We start from the raw sequence: 16,514 nt of genomic DNA on the forward strand, positions 1-16,514 counted from the left end.
GTACTGTGCAGCCGAAGAAGATAGGTTTCTGTCTGATTGCTGTCAGCATTCAAGCATGAATACAGAAGTCTACATGGACTCATTTAAATACACTGAGAAGAAGTGTAGAGTGCACACTCCAGAGAGGGACTGAGATTGAATCTACATCGCAATAGGCGATCTCTGATCACTTAGCAAAATTGAGGCAACCAGTAAAATAGCATATTTATGGTGATAATGTGTTAAAATGATGGGAGAGATGGGATAAGAACCCAATCGAAATTTCTAAGGAGCAATTTAAGGGTCAGACAACTCTTGGGGAAAGGCAGCTGTTTAGATCACGAGGTCTGGAGCATTGCTGAGGAGCCTTTTCAGGAAAATATTTATGGTAACATTTAAAAACGGTCATTTCAGGCTGAATATTGATGAGTATATTGTTAAAATGTGTGTGTGCTTGAGGTGGGGGGGGGGGGGGGGTTCACAGAGATAGGAAAACTTACTGGAAGTACGAGTGAAGCCAGAGCTGTCTTTGAGCTGTCTGTATGCTGTAAGGTAATGATCCCCCAGCTGCAGGGATAAGAACAGTCAGTTGTCATATAACGATTGTGGACGTGGTAGGAATTTCCTTTTTTGAAGAATAAAAGAATGAATGATACCTGGATAGCCCTCTAAACTGGTTCTCACATTGTCCACAGACGGATAAACCTAGAAATGACAGAACATTTTAAGGACTCATTACATTTTATTGTCAATTGTGTCAATTTGATTAAATGTTTAATCTGCTCAAATTGATAAATCATTGGTACTTAGTATTAGTGTCTTGTTTATAGTCAAAATAACTAGAAATTCTTAAATCAAGATGCATTCACTAGATGAGCAAAGTGATGTGAGATATTTAATCTTGTTTTCTGGGGGGGGGGGGGGTGTCTAAATTAAGTGTATTTTGCTTGAAATAAGTAAAATGATCTGCCAGTGGTGTAAGAAAAATCTTGTTTTAAGAGTATGTTTCTTACCCCACTGGCAGATCATTTTAATTTTAAGCCAAATTAACCCTTGTGCATTGTTTCAATTTACAACCTTTCGTTATGTTTCGTGGCTGAAAACAGCCACTACTTTAAACTGCTGTAAAAATGTATCAGATAAATATTTTTTTCAAATTTTTTTGCATAAATCTATTAATCAACCTCAGTCCTGCTCAAAAATACTAAATGTTTAAAAACAATTCAGGATTTTAACTCTTTAATTGCCAAATTCCTAAATGATGTCACTGATTTTGGAAAAGAAAAAACACAAAATTACTAATTTTCAATATAAAAGGTAATTGTGGCCTGGTTTGTTTTTTACCTTTTTAACAGTCTTGGACATGTGAAAGATTAGTAAGAACATTGGCTTTCATGCATTGTTAGTTTTGGCGCAGCATCAGATTTTCTTTTTTTCTCCCTCATTTATTGTTTGTGGCTGTTTTTGCCCCATTGACTTCCATTATAACCACATTTTTTGATTGCAAAGCCATGACACCATATAATGCTGAATTCTTGATTGTTTGTGGTTTTCCCTGTTGGGAAGGGGTCAAATTTGTAAATTGTACTGTTGATTATCAGTTGGCCCCATTAACCCTTTAGATAGGCCTTTGCAAAAAAAAGCTTAGTTTTACATAGAGTTCTATGGAGTTTAACGGCATATCATAGTGTGCGTGTGTGTATGTGTTTGTGAGCGTGTGTGAGTGTGTGAAAGTGTGTGAAAGTGTATGAGAGTGTGTGTGAGTGTCTGTGAGTGTGAGAGAGACCTCTGTGCACCTTGATACATCTCAGAAAATAAAAAAAAAGCACTTCAGCTCTCAGAACTATATGGTAAACAAATACATAAATATACTTTCTTTATTTTTGTTTACTCCATGTTGTTCTCAGAGCTGAGGTGCTTATTTTGATTTTCTCAGGGGTATCAAGGTGCACAAAGGTCTCTCTCACACTTTCACACACTTTCACTCACTTTCACACACTTTCACACACTCAAACACACTTAGACACACATACACACACGCACACTATGATATGCCGTTAAACTCCATAGAACTCTATGTAAAACTAAGCTTTTTTTTGCAAAGGCCTATCTAAAGGGTTAATGGGGCCAACTGATAATCAACAGCACAATTTACAAATTTGACCCCTTCCCAACAGGGAAAACCACAAACAATCAAGAATTCAGCATTATATGGTGTCATGGCTTTGCAATCAAAAAATGTGGTTATAATGGAAGTCAATGGGGCAAAAACAGCCACAAACAATAAATGAGGGAGAAAAAAAGAAAATCTGATGCTGCGCCAAAACTAACAATGCATGAAAGCCAATCTTCTTACTAATCTTTCACATGTCCAAGACTGTTAAAAAGGTAAAAAAAAATCCAGGCCACAATTACCTTTTATATTTAAAATTAGTAATCTTGTGTTTTTTTTTTTCCCAAATCAGTGACATCATTTAGGAATTTGGCAATTAAAGAGTTAAAATCCTGAATTTTTTTTAAACATTTAGTATTTTTGAGCAGGACTGAGGTTGATTAATAGATTTATGCAAAAAAATTTGAAAAAATATTTATCTGATACATTTTTACAGCAGTTTAAAGTAGTGGCTGTTTTCAGCCACGAAACATAACGAAAGGGTAGTAAATTTGCCCACAGTGTACTGTTGAGTTTTTGAAAAATTTCAAAGCATTTTCCCAAAATATGTATCAAAATAAGATTAGTCACCAAAAATCATTCCATTTGCTTTAACAGAGAAAAAGTTGTGGCCAAATTAAGACTCAACAGCACCCCTCAGTGGACGAAAACGTCCCTAACAACACATAAGGGTTAAAAAAAATTCCCCCAGGAATTAAGACTAAATGTGACCCTGGACCACAAAACCAGTCATAAGGGTCATTTTTTTGAAATTGAGATTTATACATCATCTAATAGCTCAATAATTAAGCTTTCCATTGACGTGCTTTGTTAGGATAAGACAATATTTGGCGTAGAACTATGTGAAAATCTAACATTTGAGGATGTAAAGAAAAATCTAAATACTGAGAAAATCACCTTTTAAAGTTGTCCAAATGAAGTCCTTAGCAATGCATATTACTAATCAAAAATTAAGTTTTGATATATTCATGGTAAGAAATTTACAAAATATCTTCATGAAACATGATCTTTACTTATAAAAATATAAGTAAAGATATCCTAATATCCTAATGATTTTGCATAAAAAACAATCATTTTGACCCATGCAATGTATTTTTGTCTATTGCTACAAATATACCTGTGGTTCTTAAGACTGGTTTTGTGGTCCAGGGTCACAAATATCTTATGCATCTTGATTTAAGCATTTTTAGACATTATGACTAGAAAAAAGACAAAACTACTAAGCAAGATAAGCCATTTTTGCAGTGTATTAATTTATTTACACTGTTGTCCAAAAGTTTTGGTTCAGTAAAATCTTTTTTTTTTTTTTTTAGGAAATTAATTATTTAGTGATTCAAGGATGGATTCTATTGATCAAAAGTAACAGACTTTTACATTGTTAAAAATTCTATTTCAAATAAAAGCTGTTCTTTTGAACTTTCCATTATCAAAGAACCCTGAAAAAAACATAATGCGGTTTTCACAAAAGTAGCACAACTGATAGTACGAAGAAATGTTTCTTTAGAATAATTTCTTGCAATCCCCAAACTTTTAAACTGTAGGCTATCCATCCATCCATCCATCCATCCATCCATCTATCTAAACTCACTGACCTATAGAAAACTAAGGAACTAGACAGAACTAAACTGTATGACTCAGACAATACAGATATAATCTGAAAGGAAAAGTATCTTTGTGTTCTTTATATGTCTACATTTAGATTTTCTGAGTAATTTCACCCTTCCTTAACAGTTACGGAACTGAATCACCTCAATAGTTTAAAAGACATTCTGAAGCCTGCTAATTGTAAGAGCCTTCGGTCTTTAGAGATGACACAGTGCCATTTAAGGCTTGATGGTACTATCTGCCATCTTTCTCTGTGCTGAAGACTCTCCGTGTGGCGCCTTGCCTTTTCGACTGACATTTAACAATAGTTGCATCAGACGAAAATCAATCTTCTATCCCTCCATCTGAGCAGATATTGTTATGCAAATAACAGGATGGATTTGAATTCTTCTTGTAACTATTGTCTCTAACAGCTCGTGCCCTCGTTTCCTTTTTTGCAAAATTGGAATTCAAGTATTGCAAATGGGAACACGCTATGAATACTAATTGCTAATTAAACACGCGGGATGTCAACAAATTTCAAATTTCATAGCTCAGAGGAATTATATACTGAAAGGAACACGCAGAAACAGGCAGACGCACATGTGCGCTCCGCCGTCCCTCCTTGATTCTAACCTAATTAAAATGGAGACACAAATGAGGGCTCATTTATCCTGATAGATAAGCAAGCTGGTAGGAGAATATGCAACTGTGTTTATTGTAGCATCCATCTGGCCACGTCGTTCGCAATCCAAAGAGGGTACGGCAGCGAAACGAGCAGATCCTTTCACCGTTTCAGCATGCTCTGCGGGGGCTGTTCGAAACACTCACCAGGAGCATCTGTGTTTCTGGACTGGCTAATGATTTCCCTGCCTTCCCCAGTGTGGTCAGAGTGCGCTGGAACTCAGTTGCCAACCATTTAGTCTTATCAGGTCCCATGGAGCCAATACTGGAGAACTGGCCGACCACGTGCCATCGCTCTTCATTCTGCACGGGCTCTGTGTGCTTGCTGAGCAGCTGAGAGAAACAAAAACAATGAGTGGATGTCACACTACGTCAATATTTGCATGTGTCTAATTTGGCTTGCTTTTATCAAGTGACAAATGAATTAACAAGCAACAAAATTGGACACATGGCCTTTGACGTCAACAACAGAAGATACTGGAAGTGTTTTTACCGCTCGATGAGCCTATTTATCCTAACAGTCCTAAGTATGCATGATTATATGGTCGGTTGCATGTTATTATGTGCATTAGTATTGTTTTGCTCTGCTGTCAGCAATCTTTTCTGAACAGTCTGTGACGTATTTTTGTTGTTAAATAAGCCTTATGAAGGTGTAAAGAGAGTGCTTTGTGCAAGTCAGTCATATCAAAGCAGAGTGACTTAGAGTAGAGAAACTTATTTCTCCTGGCTCAGTTGCTGAATCTTCCCAAGACCAATCCAACACCTCGCTTTGCATTATCTGCGTTATCTGTGTTATCTGAACTCCCTCAATAAATAAAGGCATGAAGAGTACGTCTCCAAGGCATCCTGTAGGCGTACAGTGCTTTTTCATGAACATCAATTGTTCTTAAGTCTAGGGCAGAGAAGAACTATAGCCTTTGAAGGAAAAAGAACTTGAATCACACAAAAAGATTGTGTAATCACAGTAAAACATTACTTTTCTCAATCGTAGATGGCCCCACTTCTCCATGGCAGGTCCTTGATATCTTCCTGGAGTTGAACCAATGAGATATACTCTATACAAGAAAACATACATAAGAATTTGTGTGATTTAAAAAGCAATAGATATTTTTTTGTTTTTGTTTTTAAATACATTTTTTATGTATTTTTTAATTAAGATAATATTATCTATAATACTAATCACCATATAAATGATGGAGATGAGATTTGTTTGCGTAATTTTGCACAATTAGTCAAAGTAATCAAATCATATATGTGGAACCAAACTTGACAGATTTGCTAAGTCTCTTTAGAAATCAAACACAAATAAACTAGATATGAGCAGAATTATATCATTGGGACCAGTAAGATTTTTTTTTTTTTTTTTAATTCTCTTATGCTCATCCTAGCTGTGTTTACTTAATCAAAACAAAGAAAAACAAAATCAGTAATAATGTGAAATATTATTGCAGTTTAAAATAACGATTTAATATTTTAAAATATTGTAAAATATAATTTATTCCTGTGATTTAACTAAATTTTCATCAGCCATCACTCCAGTCTTCAGTGTCATGATCCTTCAAAAAAAATAAAACAATAAAACAACAACAACAAAAAATTCTAACAATATCAAAAGTTTTTGCTATTTTTTATTAATTTAACTCATCCTTGCTGAATAAAAGTATTGATTTCTTTAAAAAAAAAAGGAAAGAATAAAAATTTACATTTTAAATAAATACTGTCATTTCCACCTTTTTATTTATTAAAGAATTCTGAAAAAAGCATCACAGGTTCCAAGAAAATATTAAGCAGCACAAGTTTTCAACACTGATAATCAATCAGCATATTAGAATGATTTAAATGCAGCTTTGAGAAGCATAAGAAACTTCTTTAAAAAACATTAAAAATCTTACTGATTTCAAACCTTTGAATGGCAGTGTATGCAGGGGCGCCGCTCGCAATTTTGGTCCCTATGACAAAATATGAGGTTGGGCCCCCCCACCACACAAAAGCAGATCTCTGGGGGCCCCTAAATGGCGTGGGCCCTTAGAATTGTCCTAACTTTCCCCCCCTTAGCGGCGCCCCTGAGTGTATGTGAGAAATAATTCCATTTGGATAGACAGATATTCTGCTCACAAAGTCTACAAACTTGACTCTGCTTTTTGTGTTTTAATTTGTATACTACCTACGACCATTCCGGTCAGTAGGATTTCCCCCCCAAGAAAATAATCTTCCATTCAGGATTCAAGAATGAATTCTGAAAAAAGTATACTGCTTCCTACATAAATGTTAACCAGCACAACTGTTTTCAAAATTGCTAATAATAAGAAAAGCTTCTTAAGCACCAAATCGGCATATTAAAATGATTTCTGAAGAATCACATGACACTGAAGACTGAAGTAATGGCTGCTGAAAATTCAGCTTTGCCATCACAGGAAAAAATTATATTTAAAAAAATATATTAAAATAGAAAACGGTTGTCTTGGTGAGCTTTCAAAAACATCATTTATTCTAGAGAGCAAAAAAAACATTTAAGCTGGTGTCATCCATTTAAATAAACCCACAACTAAAAGGCACAAAAAACCAATCAAACTGGTTGATTTACATGTCAATCAGACAGTCTCAAAATGGATGGTTTCTGCAAGAATAAGCAGCATTGTGGATGCCTTTCGCAGTCAGTCAAACGTTTGCTTTGCTTTTTGCTTGTCTGATATCACTTCATCATTCTAATTTAAATAATGGCTCTTTCACTTGTTAAGATTCTCACCTTGTTTCTGACAGATCATGCTGTTTGATGCGGTCAATCCACTCAGCGAGTTCGGGAGCCCGGTATGCTTCCAGGTATTCCAGCAGGTCGCTTTTGAAGTTGGTTGGAGACTCTCCCGCTGTTCCCGGACTTCCCTCCGGTAACCTGGGGTACAGAGGACTCATCCACATCCTGTCATAGAGATACAAGCAGCATATTTACTAATGAAGGGCACGAATCATTAAATGTTACAAAGATCACACACAAGATTGTCAGATCCACAAATGGTAATTTCAGCAAAGTTCATTAAAAAATAATTGATTCATAAGAGTAATTTGTTTGGAAATCAGACTGCACTTGTTTGTTTTTGCGCATATCCTGCAAAAACAACTCAATAGAAGGATGTTGTTTGATATCACTCCATCTTTTTATTGCATCACATTCAATACAGACCAAAAACTCACACTTAAATGTTTAAAATATGATTTCTTTTGCAATAGCATTGAAGATTCAGTAGGAGCATTGCTGCCGAGAACAAAAGCAATGGAGTAAATGCAAAAATATGTCTCTCCATACAATTAATCCAGTGAACCTATTCTTAATTGCTAGTTAACATTTTAACTTTTATAAGATCAACAGAGACCCATTAATAGTAGTAAGACTTCTGCATTTTACAAGTGCCCTCATACATGCAGAAGAAGTCTTCAACATGCTAGACTTCTCTTACAGAAGTCCAATAACTCATGATTGGAGGAGTGTGGGGACTCATCTTGACAGACTGGTTATGGCATATTCCCATAAGGCTCTAGGAGAACAAATCAATATGGATTCAGATTGGAGCCATTACAATAAAGGCAGCAGAAAAGCCCTTCAAAAGAGACTTGAGAGGAAGAACCTTCGACTGTGTGAATAATAATGAGAATATAGCTTGGGCTGCAATATAGAAAGGATACCTGGGATCAGACAGAACTAGATGGGGAGACACGTCAGCCCTGTAATGATATTCATTGTGCTTCACTGCGGTCTGAATCGGATAGAGACAGGTTGGCAAAGTGAATGCGAGGAGAAGAGAGTGCATTCTACATACATTGACGAAATACTCTGGCCTTCAGACAACTGCATCTAGCATTTACCCAGCCAATTCAAACAGCTGAACTATACCTTACTATCGTGGGAGAGGAAAAACTTGCTGCTGTTCAAAAGCTTTGCAATTTTCATGAGAAAAGCAGACCTTGCAACCATTCCACCAACGTCCCAACCTCGCTCATTACACATCCTCCTGAGACTAGGTAGCGCTACAAGTAGCAAATGTATATTTTTGTTAATAACTAGGGCTAGAATCAAAATTGAAAATTGTTAGTACAATATCACAAAAATTAGTGCATTTGGAATTTCTATAGACATATGCACCAGGTACATCAATTATTGTTGATAAGGAGCACTCTTACTTAAGGGATAGTTCAACCAAAAATTAAAAATCTGTTATTAATTATTCACCCTAATGTCATTCCAAACCCTTAAGACCTTCATACATCTTCAGAACACAAATGAAGATATTTTTGATAAAGTCCAAGACTTTCTGACCCTGCATAGACAGCAATGCAACTGACACGTTCAAGGACCAGAAAGGTAGTAAGGACAATGTTAAAATAGTCCATTTGACATCAGTGGTTTAACCGTAATGTTATGATGCTACAAGAATACTTTTTGTGTGAAAAGAAAACAAAAATGACTTTATTCAACAATTTTTTCTCTTCTGTGTCAGTGTTCTACGTACATTTACGAAAATATCATTACACCAGTGTTAATTTTGTTGACAAATAATTTTCATTTTTAAATTTTTGTCAACAACATTTTTTCACTGACAAAAACGAGATAGCAAACAAAAAAAATCTCCTTTTGAATGACAAAATCTATGTTAGGGAGGGCCGATTATGTTGCGAGGTTAGGAGTTTAAATGCATACATTTGAAGTGTAACATAGCCAATAGATCTATCTGGAAGGACATAAGCTAGCATACGTTTCTCATAAAACATTCAAAAATGTCAATATCTGGGAGTAAGAGCAGACATACGATCCAAAAGAGAACTCAATTTGATCCGGTTTTCTGAGCACAGACACCGAAGCAGCGCCTCTCACACAGCCCACAAGTACTCTTTCTCGTCTCATGAATGGAGAAATACCTACAAAATTATGTTGAATTGTCCCTTTTGACGAGTTTTGACTAGGTTATGTGTTAGGTGAATGTAAACAGTTGTGAAAATATTGGACATGTATCAGCACATTGCATCCGCGCATTCGGTTTTAAAGGGACAGCAGCCTAATTTAGTTGCTATTGTCTGTGGTATTGATGTTAACCAAGCAACAAAAAAAGACAGAAAATTACTCACTGCTCTTGACTGAATCACTTTAGTAGCCCAAATAATATTTAATCTTAATTTATTTATATTAAAAAAAATATGTCTGATTGAAAGAATGAAGAATGTAGTAAACAAATTGTTATAAAGAATGCAAGAATGCAATAATTAGCCTATATAACCATTGGAATTTTATTGGAAAGAAGACCATGTCTTTCATTTAATTTGAATATCATGACACTATCATGATGTTTATCATGATAAAAACCTTAATATCAAACCTATACAATGAGTTTGGTAATTTTAGAGAAATGCTTAATAAATGCTTACACTAAATAAGCCCATTAGATTTTAGCTGACTAAATCTTCTGTAGATTTAGTTGACTAAAATTATATTTAGATAGCTAAAACTAGACTAGAACTAAAACAATTCATAATTTAATTACAAATTAATAAATTTATCATTTATAATGACTAAAATACACTATATTGCCAAAAGTATTGGGACACCCCCTTCTAATTAACAGGTTTGACTACTTCAGTAATTTCCATGAGTACAAATCTTAATGTTTTAACGTATAATGATATTCTGGGGAATTTTATAGCAACAGTTTGGACTGGTCACTTTTCTATTTTATCTTTAAAAATAAATGATTGATTCAGTCAGTGTGGAAGAACTTGACTGGTCTGCAGAAAGCCAAGTCCTAATCCCAACTGAACACCTCTGGTGTGACTTTAAATGCAAACCTTGAGCCAAAAAGTCATCACCAAACACCAATGACTTGTACATGTAGGTACAGTCATTTTAAATACATGATTTATGTTTCCATCTTTGTTGCCAGTTTTGGAAGTGCCTTTTTCTGTTCTTAAGAAGGGGTGTCCCAATACTCTTGTCCATATAGTGTATGTACAAGTCATTGGTGTTTGGTGATGAGTTTTTGGCTCAAGGTCAGAGAATAACATTATATCCTTAAACATTAAGATTTGTAGTAGTCATATCTGTTCAGTAGAAGTGGGTGTCCCAATACTTTTGGCAATATAGTGTATGACTAAAACTAAATGGCATTTTTAATCAAAAGACTATAACTAAGACTAAATCAAAACTTGCTGTCAAAATTAACACTGCATGACACATGCATGACTGACTTGGAAGACTGACACGGAAGAGAAGAAATTGTTAAATCAAGTTGTTATTTTTGTTTTCCTTGCACACAAAACATATTCTCATAGCTTCGTAAAATTACAGTTGAATCACTGATGTCACATGGACTATTTTAACAATGTCCTTACTACCTTTCTGGGCCTTGAATGTGTCAGTTGCTGTCTATGGAGGGTCAGAAAGCGTGTCTGAAATTTGTGTCTGAAATATGAACAAAGAACTTACGGGTTTGGAACGACATGACAGTACAATATAACAAGCACCAGGCCATAGTGCCAACAGCACTTAAGCCTCGAGTGAGCTGACACTGATCTTGCACTACAGGTTGAGTGAATGTGCCAATATACTGTACAGTGTCAGATTGTCTGAATATATGTATGGCAGAGGGTTTAAATATTAATTGCTTAATTTACAGATTTAATTTTCTTCTCACTAATCCACAGCTTAGTGTGGGTGATAACCTAACTGTCAGTCTAACCTTATGACTCTGGAGCTTTTGTCTCCTTAATGGTATTCTGTACATGATACACCGCTAATAAAATCGAACCTAATAACCGAACGCAATTGCTAATTCATTGGCCATCGCTCTGACCTGCCTGCCAGCTTCTGCCGGTATGAATACGACACCATGGAGAATATCTTTATTAATGGACAGCTTTCATAAAACGCTGCTTCATTTAAGCAATTAGTCCATGTAGCTAATTTAAACAGACCATTTCAGGTCAGAGAGAGAGGAGTCTATAACAACATGATTGGTTTATTCGGATTTGCAGAGCTCAATGCTCCTATTTAGGATACATCAGCTTAATTTCAATTTACTCTAAGTGTCTGCTCAGTGTGTTGTCATAGCAACAGACAAATGTGTCATTAGGACTCGCGAACGCACGACTTTCACTTCAGATATGAAACAAATGTTGGTGTATTCAGAAAATGAGCAACTACAGAAGAGAGCACAACATAAACAGCTTGTTTCTAAACTGACTCAGCTATAACTTTTCCATTCTGACCATTCATTCACACGAGCGCTGCTAAATCTGTGTGAGTGTGCATTAGCCTCTCCCCTTCCACAGTGGACCATCTTACCCCTGTGTCTTCTGGTACCAATCGGCTCGGATGAGGTTTGAGGTAAGAATGATGACTCTGAATCCCTCCTCGTACCAAAGCAGCATCATTTTCCTGCAAAAGGAAACTATGATTTTAATATGACTGATCTTACATAATGACAATCTTTTTCTTTCATTTATGCCCATCAAAACACTACCATTAAACCCTATGGCACATTTACCAAAGACTCAATATTACCTCCCTGCACAATAACATCGATTTTACCATGCCTTTTGCGTTTTTGTATGACATTTATTACGCTTCAGCTTTTGTGTTGTATTAATTATAACAAGAACCCCACGTATTGGAATGCAAAATCAATTCTATGCTGTTCTTTGTCTGAAAACGTATTATTTCACTTAATAAAATAAGAAAATAGCTCTCTGTGTTCTTCAGAGAGGACGTTTAGAACTCATTTAAAGGCAAATTAGCACACAGAGACTTGACAAAGGTGTTCGAGAAGGATTATACTGCCAATCTTTTTGTTCTTTTGCTTCCTTTTTTTTGTTGAATTCATATGAAATAAGACAAGCCATTTAACTCGCTCCTCAGGAGTCAAAAATGTTCAATCCTGTTATGTCTTTCGCTGTTGAATAAAACATGAAAGATTCTTGTGAGAGAAAACAGTACTCTAGGAATACATCACATTAAAATGCAATACTGCGCCTGTTTAACATCTAATTTCAACTCATCACAACAGATGCTCAGCTGATAATCTGCACGTCGGCACGAACTGTGAGGACGTTAATACTTGAGTAACTCGAGGAGTGCTGCATTCCCTATGCATTATGCTACTGACTGCTTATAAAACCTAAATCCTGATCAAGATACTAATGAAGTTATATAAGTGAGCTACAACACGAGTACTGTTGCATTGTTACTTAAAAACCGAGCCACTACTTATACCACGCCATACAGTTGAGGTCAAAAGTTTACATCCCCCTTTCAGAATCTGCAAAATGTTAATTATTTTACCAGAATAAGCGAGATCATACAAAATGCATGCTATTGTTCATTTAGTACTGACCTGAAAAAGATATTTCACATAAAAGACGTTTACATATAGTGCACAAGAGAAAATAATAGTTGCATTTATAAAAATGACCCCATTCAAAAGTTTTCATAAACAACTGTGTTGTTACCTGAATGATCAACAGCTATGTTTTTTTTTTTTGTTTAGTGATAGTACAAAAGATACTTATATGTTTTATATTTTCCAGAAGATAAAGTAAGTTAAATTTACCCTGATCCTCCAATTCAAAATGTTTTCACTCCCCAGCACTTAATGCATCATTTTTCCTATTGGAGCATCAGTGAGCATTTGAACCTTCTTTAATAGTTGAATATGAGTCCTTCAGTGTGAAAAGATGGATCTCAAAATCATACAGTCATTGTTGGAAAGGGTTCATAAAAATACACAAAAACCAAAGAATCTGTGGGACCTGAAGGACTTTTCTGTGAAATATCTTATTCAGGCCAGTACTAAAAAAATTTAAAAAAATAACACGCATTTTGTATGATACCTCACATTTTGGTAAAATAATTAACATTTTGCAGATTCTGCAATGTGTGTGTAAGCTTTTGACTTCAACAACTGCATATATTATGTATAATTTTGCAGATTTTATTTTATAACCATGAGCATTAACATGTTGGGAAATTCTCACTTATCTGGGAAGGTTTTCTTGTACATGTCAGATGTTCTCTTGACTGAGCAAATTGCTTTATCCATATTCTGTGATTGTACTGATGGGATGTGGCTTATAGCTGGCATTTCAGTTTATTCCAAAGGAGTTCAATGGCTCAGGTCTGGGCTTTTTGTGGAGGCCAGTACAGCTCTAAACATTTAATTGGTGGCATCCTATGACAGTGACACATTAAAAGTCACTGAACTTTTCGGTATGACTTATTCTACTGAGAAAGCTTATCACATGGTCACATGGCTAAGTGCTAGTTTTTTGGCTCAATGCACCTGTTTTGCACCTGTTTGTCTACATGATTTTTTACTAGAAACCCCTAAAATTATTTAATTAATTGCTCACCCTTATGCTGTAAAACTCTCATGTCGATTCACGTGGAAGAGAAAAAATAAAGTTGATATTTTTGTTTTCTTTGTGCACAAAAAGTATTCTCATAGCTTCATAGCATTACGGTTAAATTACTAATGTCACATGGACTATTTCAAACAAAATCCTTACTACCTTTCTGGGCCTTGAACGCAGTAGTTGCGTTGCTGTCTATGCATAGTCAGAAAGCTCTCGGATTTCATCAGAAAAAGATCTTGATTTGTGTTCCAAAGATGAATGACGGTCTTACAGTTATGGAAAGACATGGGTGAGTAAATAATGACAGAATTTTCATTTCTGGGTGAACTAGCCCTTTAAGTCTTATTCTCAATAAAATTATGTAGAGAAAAAATAAAACACTCACGTATGATGTGTGCCAAATGCAATGTCTAATTTGGCCTGTCAAAAATCAAGAGAGAGTTCAATACAACAAGAAACATTTATATTTCTTTTTAAACATAATAGTTACGTTTGTTTTTTAAGTATCTTTCAAACATACACATTTACTGAGAAACAATTTCTTAGAGAACCTCAGACTACCATTAAGTTTAATGCTTCCCTCTAGTGGAAAAAGTAGGTTATTGCAAAAATTACACAACCTGGCAGAAACGTATATTTGGATATGGTTTGGCTTGCTCGATTAACCGAGCCTTGGACTCTCTTTTTTCTCCATGAACGAGTATGACTGGTTTGTCCCTAAAAACAACAAAACAAACAGCATAAATACTCACTGGCATGTATTCAGTGTTTTGTGTAGCTCTTACAGTGTGCAATTCCACATTAAATTCATAGTATAAAGGATTGCATCCTACCTGAATTCAGGTGGATACTGCTCCACCATCCATGGAATGTCAAAACAGTAATTAAACTACAAAAGAAGAAACATGTTGATCAGGATAAAAACATTATATTTTGTATGGATGGCAGTAGACTACTTAGTTGCAACTTAATTTATTAACACAATACCTGCACAGACTCTTTTAGCGTTCCAAACATGGGAGAAAGTATCTCTGATAATAGGACAGAAGAGGAAAACAGATTATTAGAAGATGATTAGAAATACAGTTGAAGTCTAAAGTTTAAAAAAAGTTTACATACACCCTGCAGAATGCAAAATATTAATTATTTTACCAAAATAAGAGGGATCATACAAAATGCATGTCATTTTTTAATTTAGTACTTACCTGGAAAATATATTGCACATAAAAGATGTTTACATATAGTCCACAAGAGAAAATAATAGTTGAATTTATAATAATAGTTGAAAAATGACCCTGTTCAAAAGTTTACATCCCCTTGATTCTTAATACTGTGTTGTTATCTGAATGATCCACAGCTGTTTTTTTTGTTTAGTTATAGTTGTTCATGAGTCCCTTGTTTGTCCTGAACAGTTAAACTGCCTGCTGTTCTTCAGAAAAGTTCTCAGGTCCCACAGAATCTTTGGTTTTTCTGATTTTTTGTGCATTTGAACCCTTTCCAACAATGACTGTATAATTTTTGAGATCCATCTTTTCACACTGAGGACAACTGAGGGACTCACATGCAACTATTACAGAAGGAAAAAGGATGCATTAAGAGCCAGGGGGTGAAAACATTTTGAATTTGAATATCAGGGTGCATCATGTTTCCTTCTGAAGCATCAGTGAGTGTTTCAACTTTCTGCAATAGTTTCATATGAGTCCCTCAGTTGTCCTCAGTGTGAAAAGATGTATCTCATACAGTCATTGTTGGAAAGGCTTCAAATACACAAAAATGCTTAAAAACCAAAGAATCTATGGGACCTGAAGGACTTGAAATATGAAATCTGTGAAATATCTTATTCAGATCAGTACTAAATTTTGCATGATCCCTCATATTTTGGTAAAATAATTAACATTTTGGTATAAGTTTTCTTGTGTAAACTTTTGACTCCAACTGCAAATATTATGTATCAGAACTTAAGTAGACAAACTCTTTATATACCTTTGATATGCAGCGCTCCAGTGTTGAACTTTTTTGGTATCCCAGTGACTTTGTTTAAGTAAAAACGATACATGTCATTCATAGACAACAAATTGGTCTCAAAGAAATCAGCTGGCTCTTCTTTATAATAATTAGTGCCATGAGGACTCGGAGGACGCTTGTCTTCAGTCTTTTTCTTCTTAGGACTTACGTTAGACTTCTTGGGCTCATTTTTTGGGGCAGGTGGTGGAGCTTCATCATCACTGCTTGAGAGGTTCCAGCCTGCCTCCTCTGTTTCTCTCTTTCTCTTTACAGAGGGTGAAGGATTGCTTTCATATTTTACAGGCTTGGCTTGATTCACATGTGCAGCTTTCCTGGCTTCAGATCCCATTAAGGGAGCGGACGGTTCTTTCACAGGATGCAAGTCCTCATTGCGTTTTGGACTCAGCTTAGGCTCTTGCTTGAAGAAAGTGGCGATCTTATCAGGTTTTCTTTCTAAATCAGGTTTAATGCTTGGTTTGTTTAAATCCTTCTGAGGTGTCGGAGGAATAATGTTGTCATCGTCTTCACTATCTGATATGGTCCACTTGCCATGTTGACTGTCCTGGGACATTTTTGTTCAGCTGTGGATCACAGTATTATTTTATTTTTTTATAACTCCACACAGTAAACTATACTGTAAACTTTCATACTATATAATGTATACAACAGTGTCTGAAATGGTATTTTGAACAGTCAAGTA

At 35.4% G+C, this 16,514-nt stretch overlaps 1 protein-coding gene across 1 annotated transcript in view; it reads right to left on the reverse strand.

Moving 5' to 3' along the window:
* Window positions 1-16,514, reverse strand: part of tdp1 (tyrosyl-DNA phosphodiesterase 1) — a 41,986-nt gene that overhangs the window by 25,157 nt on the left and 315 nt on the right. The window contains exons 2-12 of the mRNA XM_073826957.1: window positions 15,794-16,395; window positions 14,798-14,841; window positions 14,644-14,699; window positions 14,431-14,527; window positions 14,196-14,230; window positions 11,745-11,837; window positions 7,167-7,337; window positions 5,397-5,475; window positions 4,568-4,753; window positions 636-684; window positions 480-546 (exon numbers count right to left, since the gene is read on the reverse strand). Coding sequence (XP_073683058.1) covers window positions 480-546; window positions 636-684; window positions 4,568-4,753; window positions 5,397-5,475; window positions 7,167-7,337; window positions 11,745-11,837; window positions 14,196-14,230; window positions 14,431-14,527; window positions 14,644-14,699; window positions 14,798-14,841; window positions 15,794-16,385 — 1,469 coding nt within the window. The 5' untranslated portion in view covers window positions 16,386-16,395. The remainder of the gene's footprint in view (window positions 1-479; window positions 547-635; window positions 685-4,567; window positions 4,754-5,396; window positions 5,476-7,166; window positions 7,338-11,744; window positions 11,838-14,195; window positions 14,231-14,430; window positions 14,528-14,643; window positions 14,700-14,797; window positions 14,842-15,793; window positions 16,396-16,514) is intronic.

Source organism: Garra rufa, chromosome 21, assembly GCF_049309525.1.
Source record: "Garra rufa chromosome 21, GarRuf1.0, whole genome shotgun sequence".
NCBI lineage: Eukaryota > Metazoa > Chordata > Actinopteri > Cypriniformes > Cyprinidae > Garra > Garra rufa.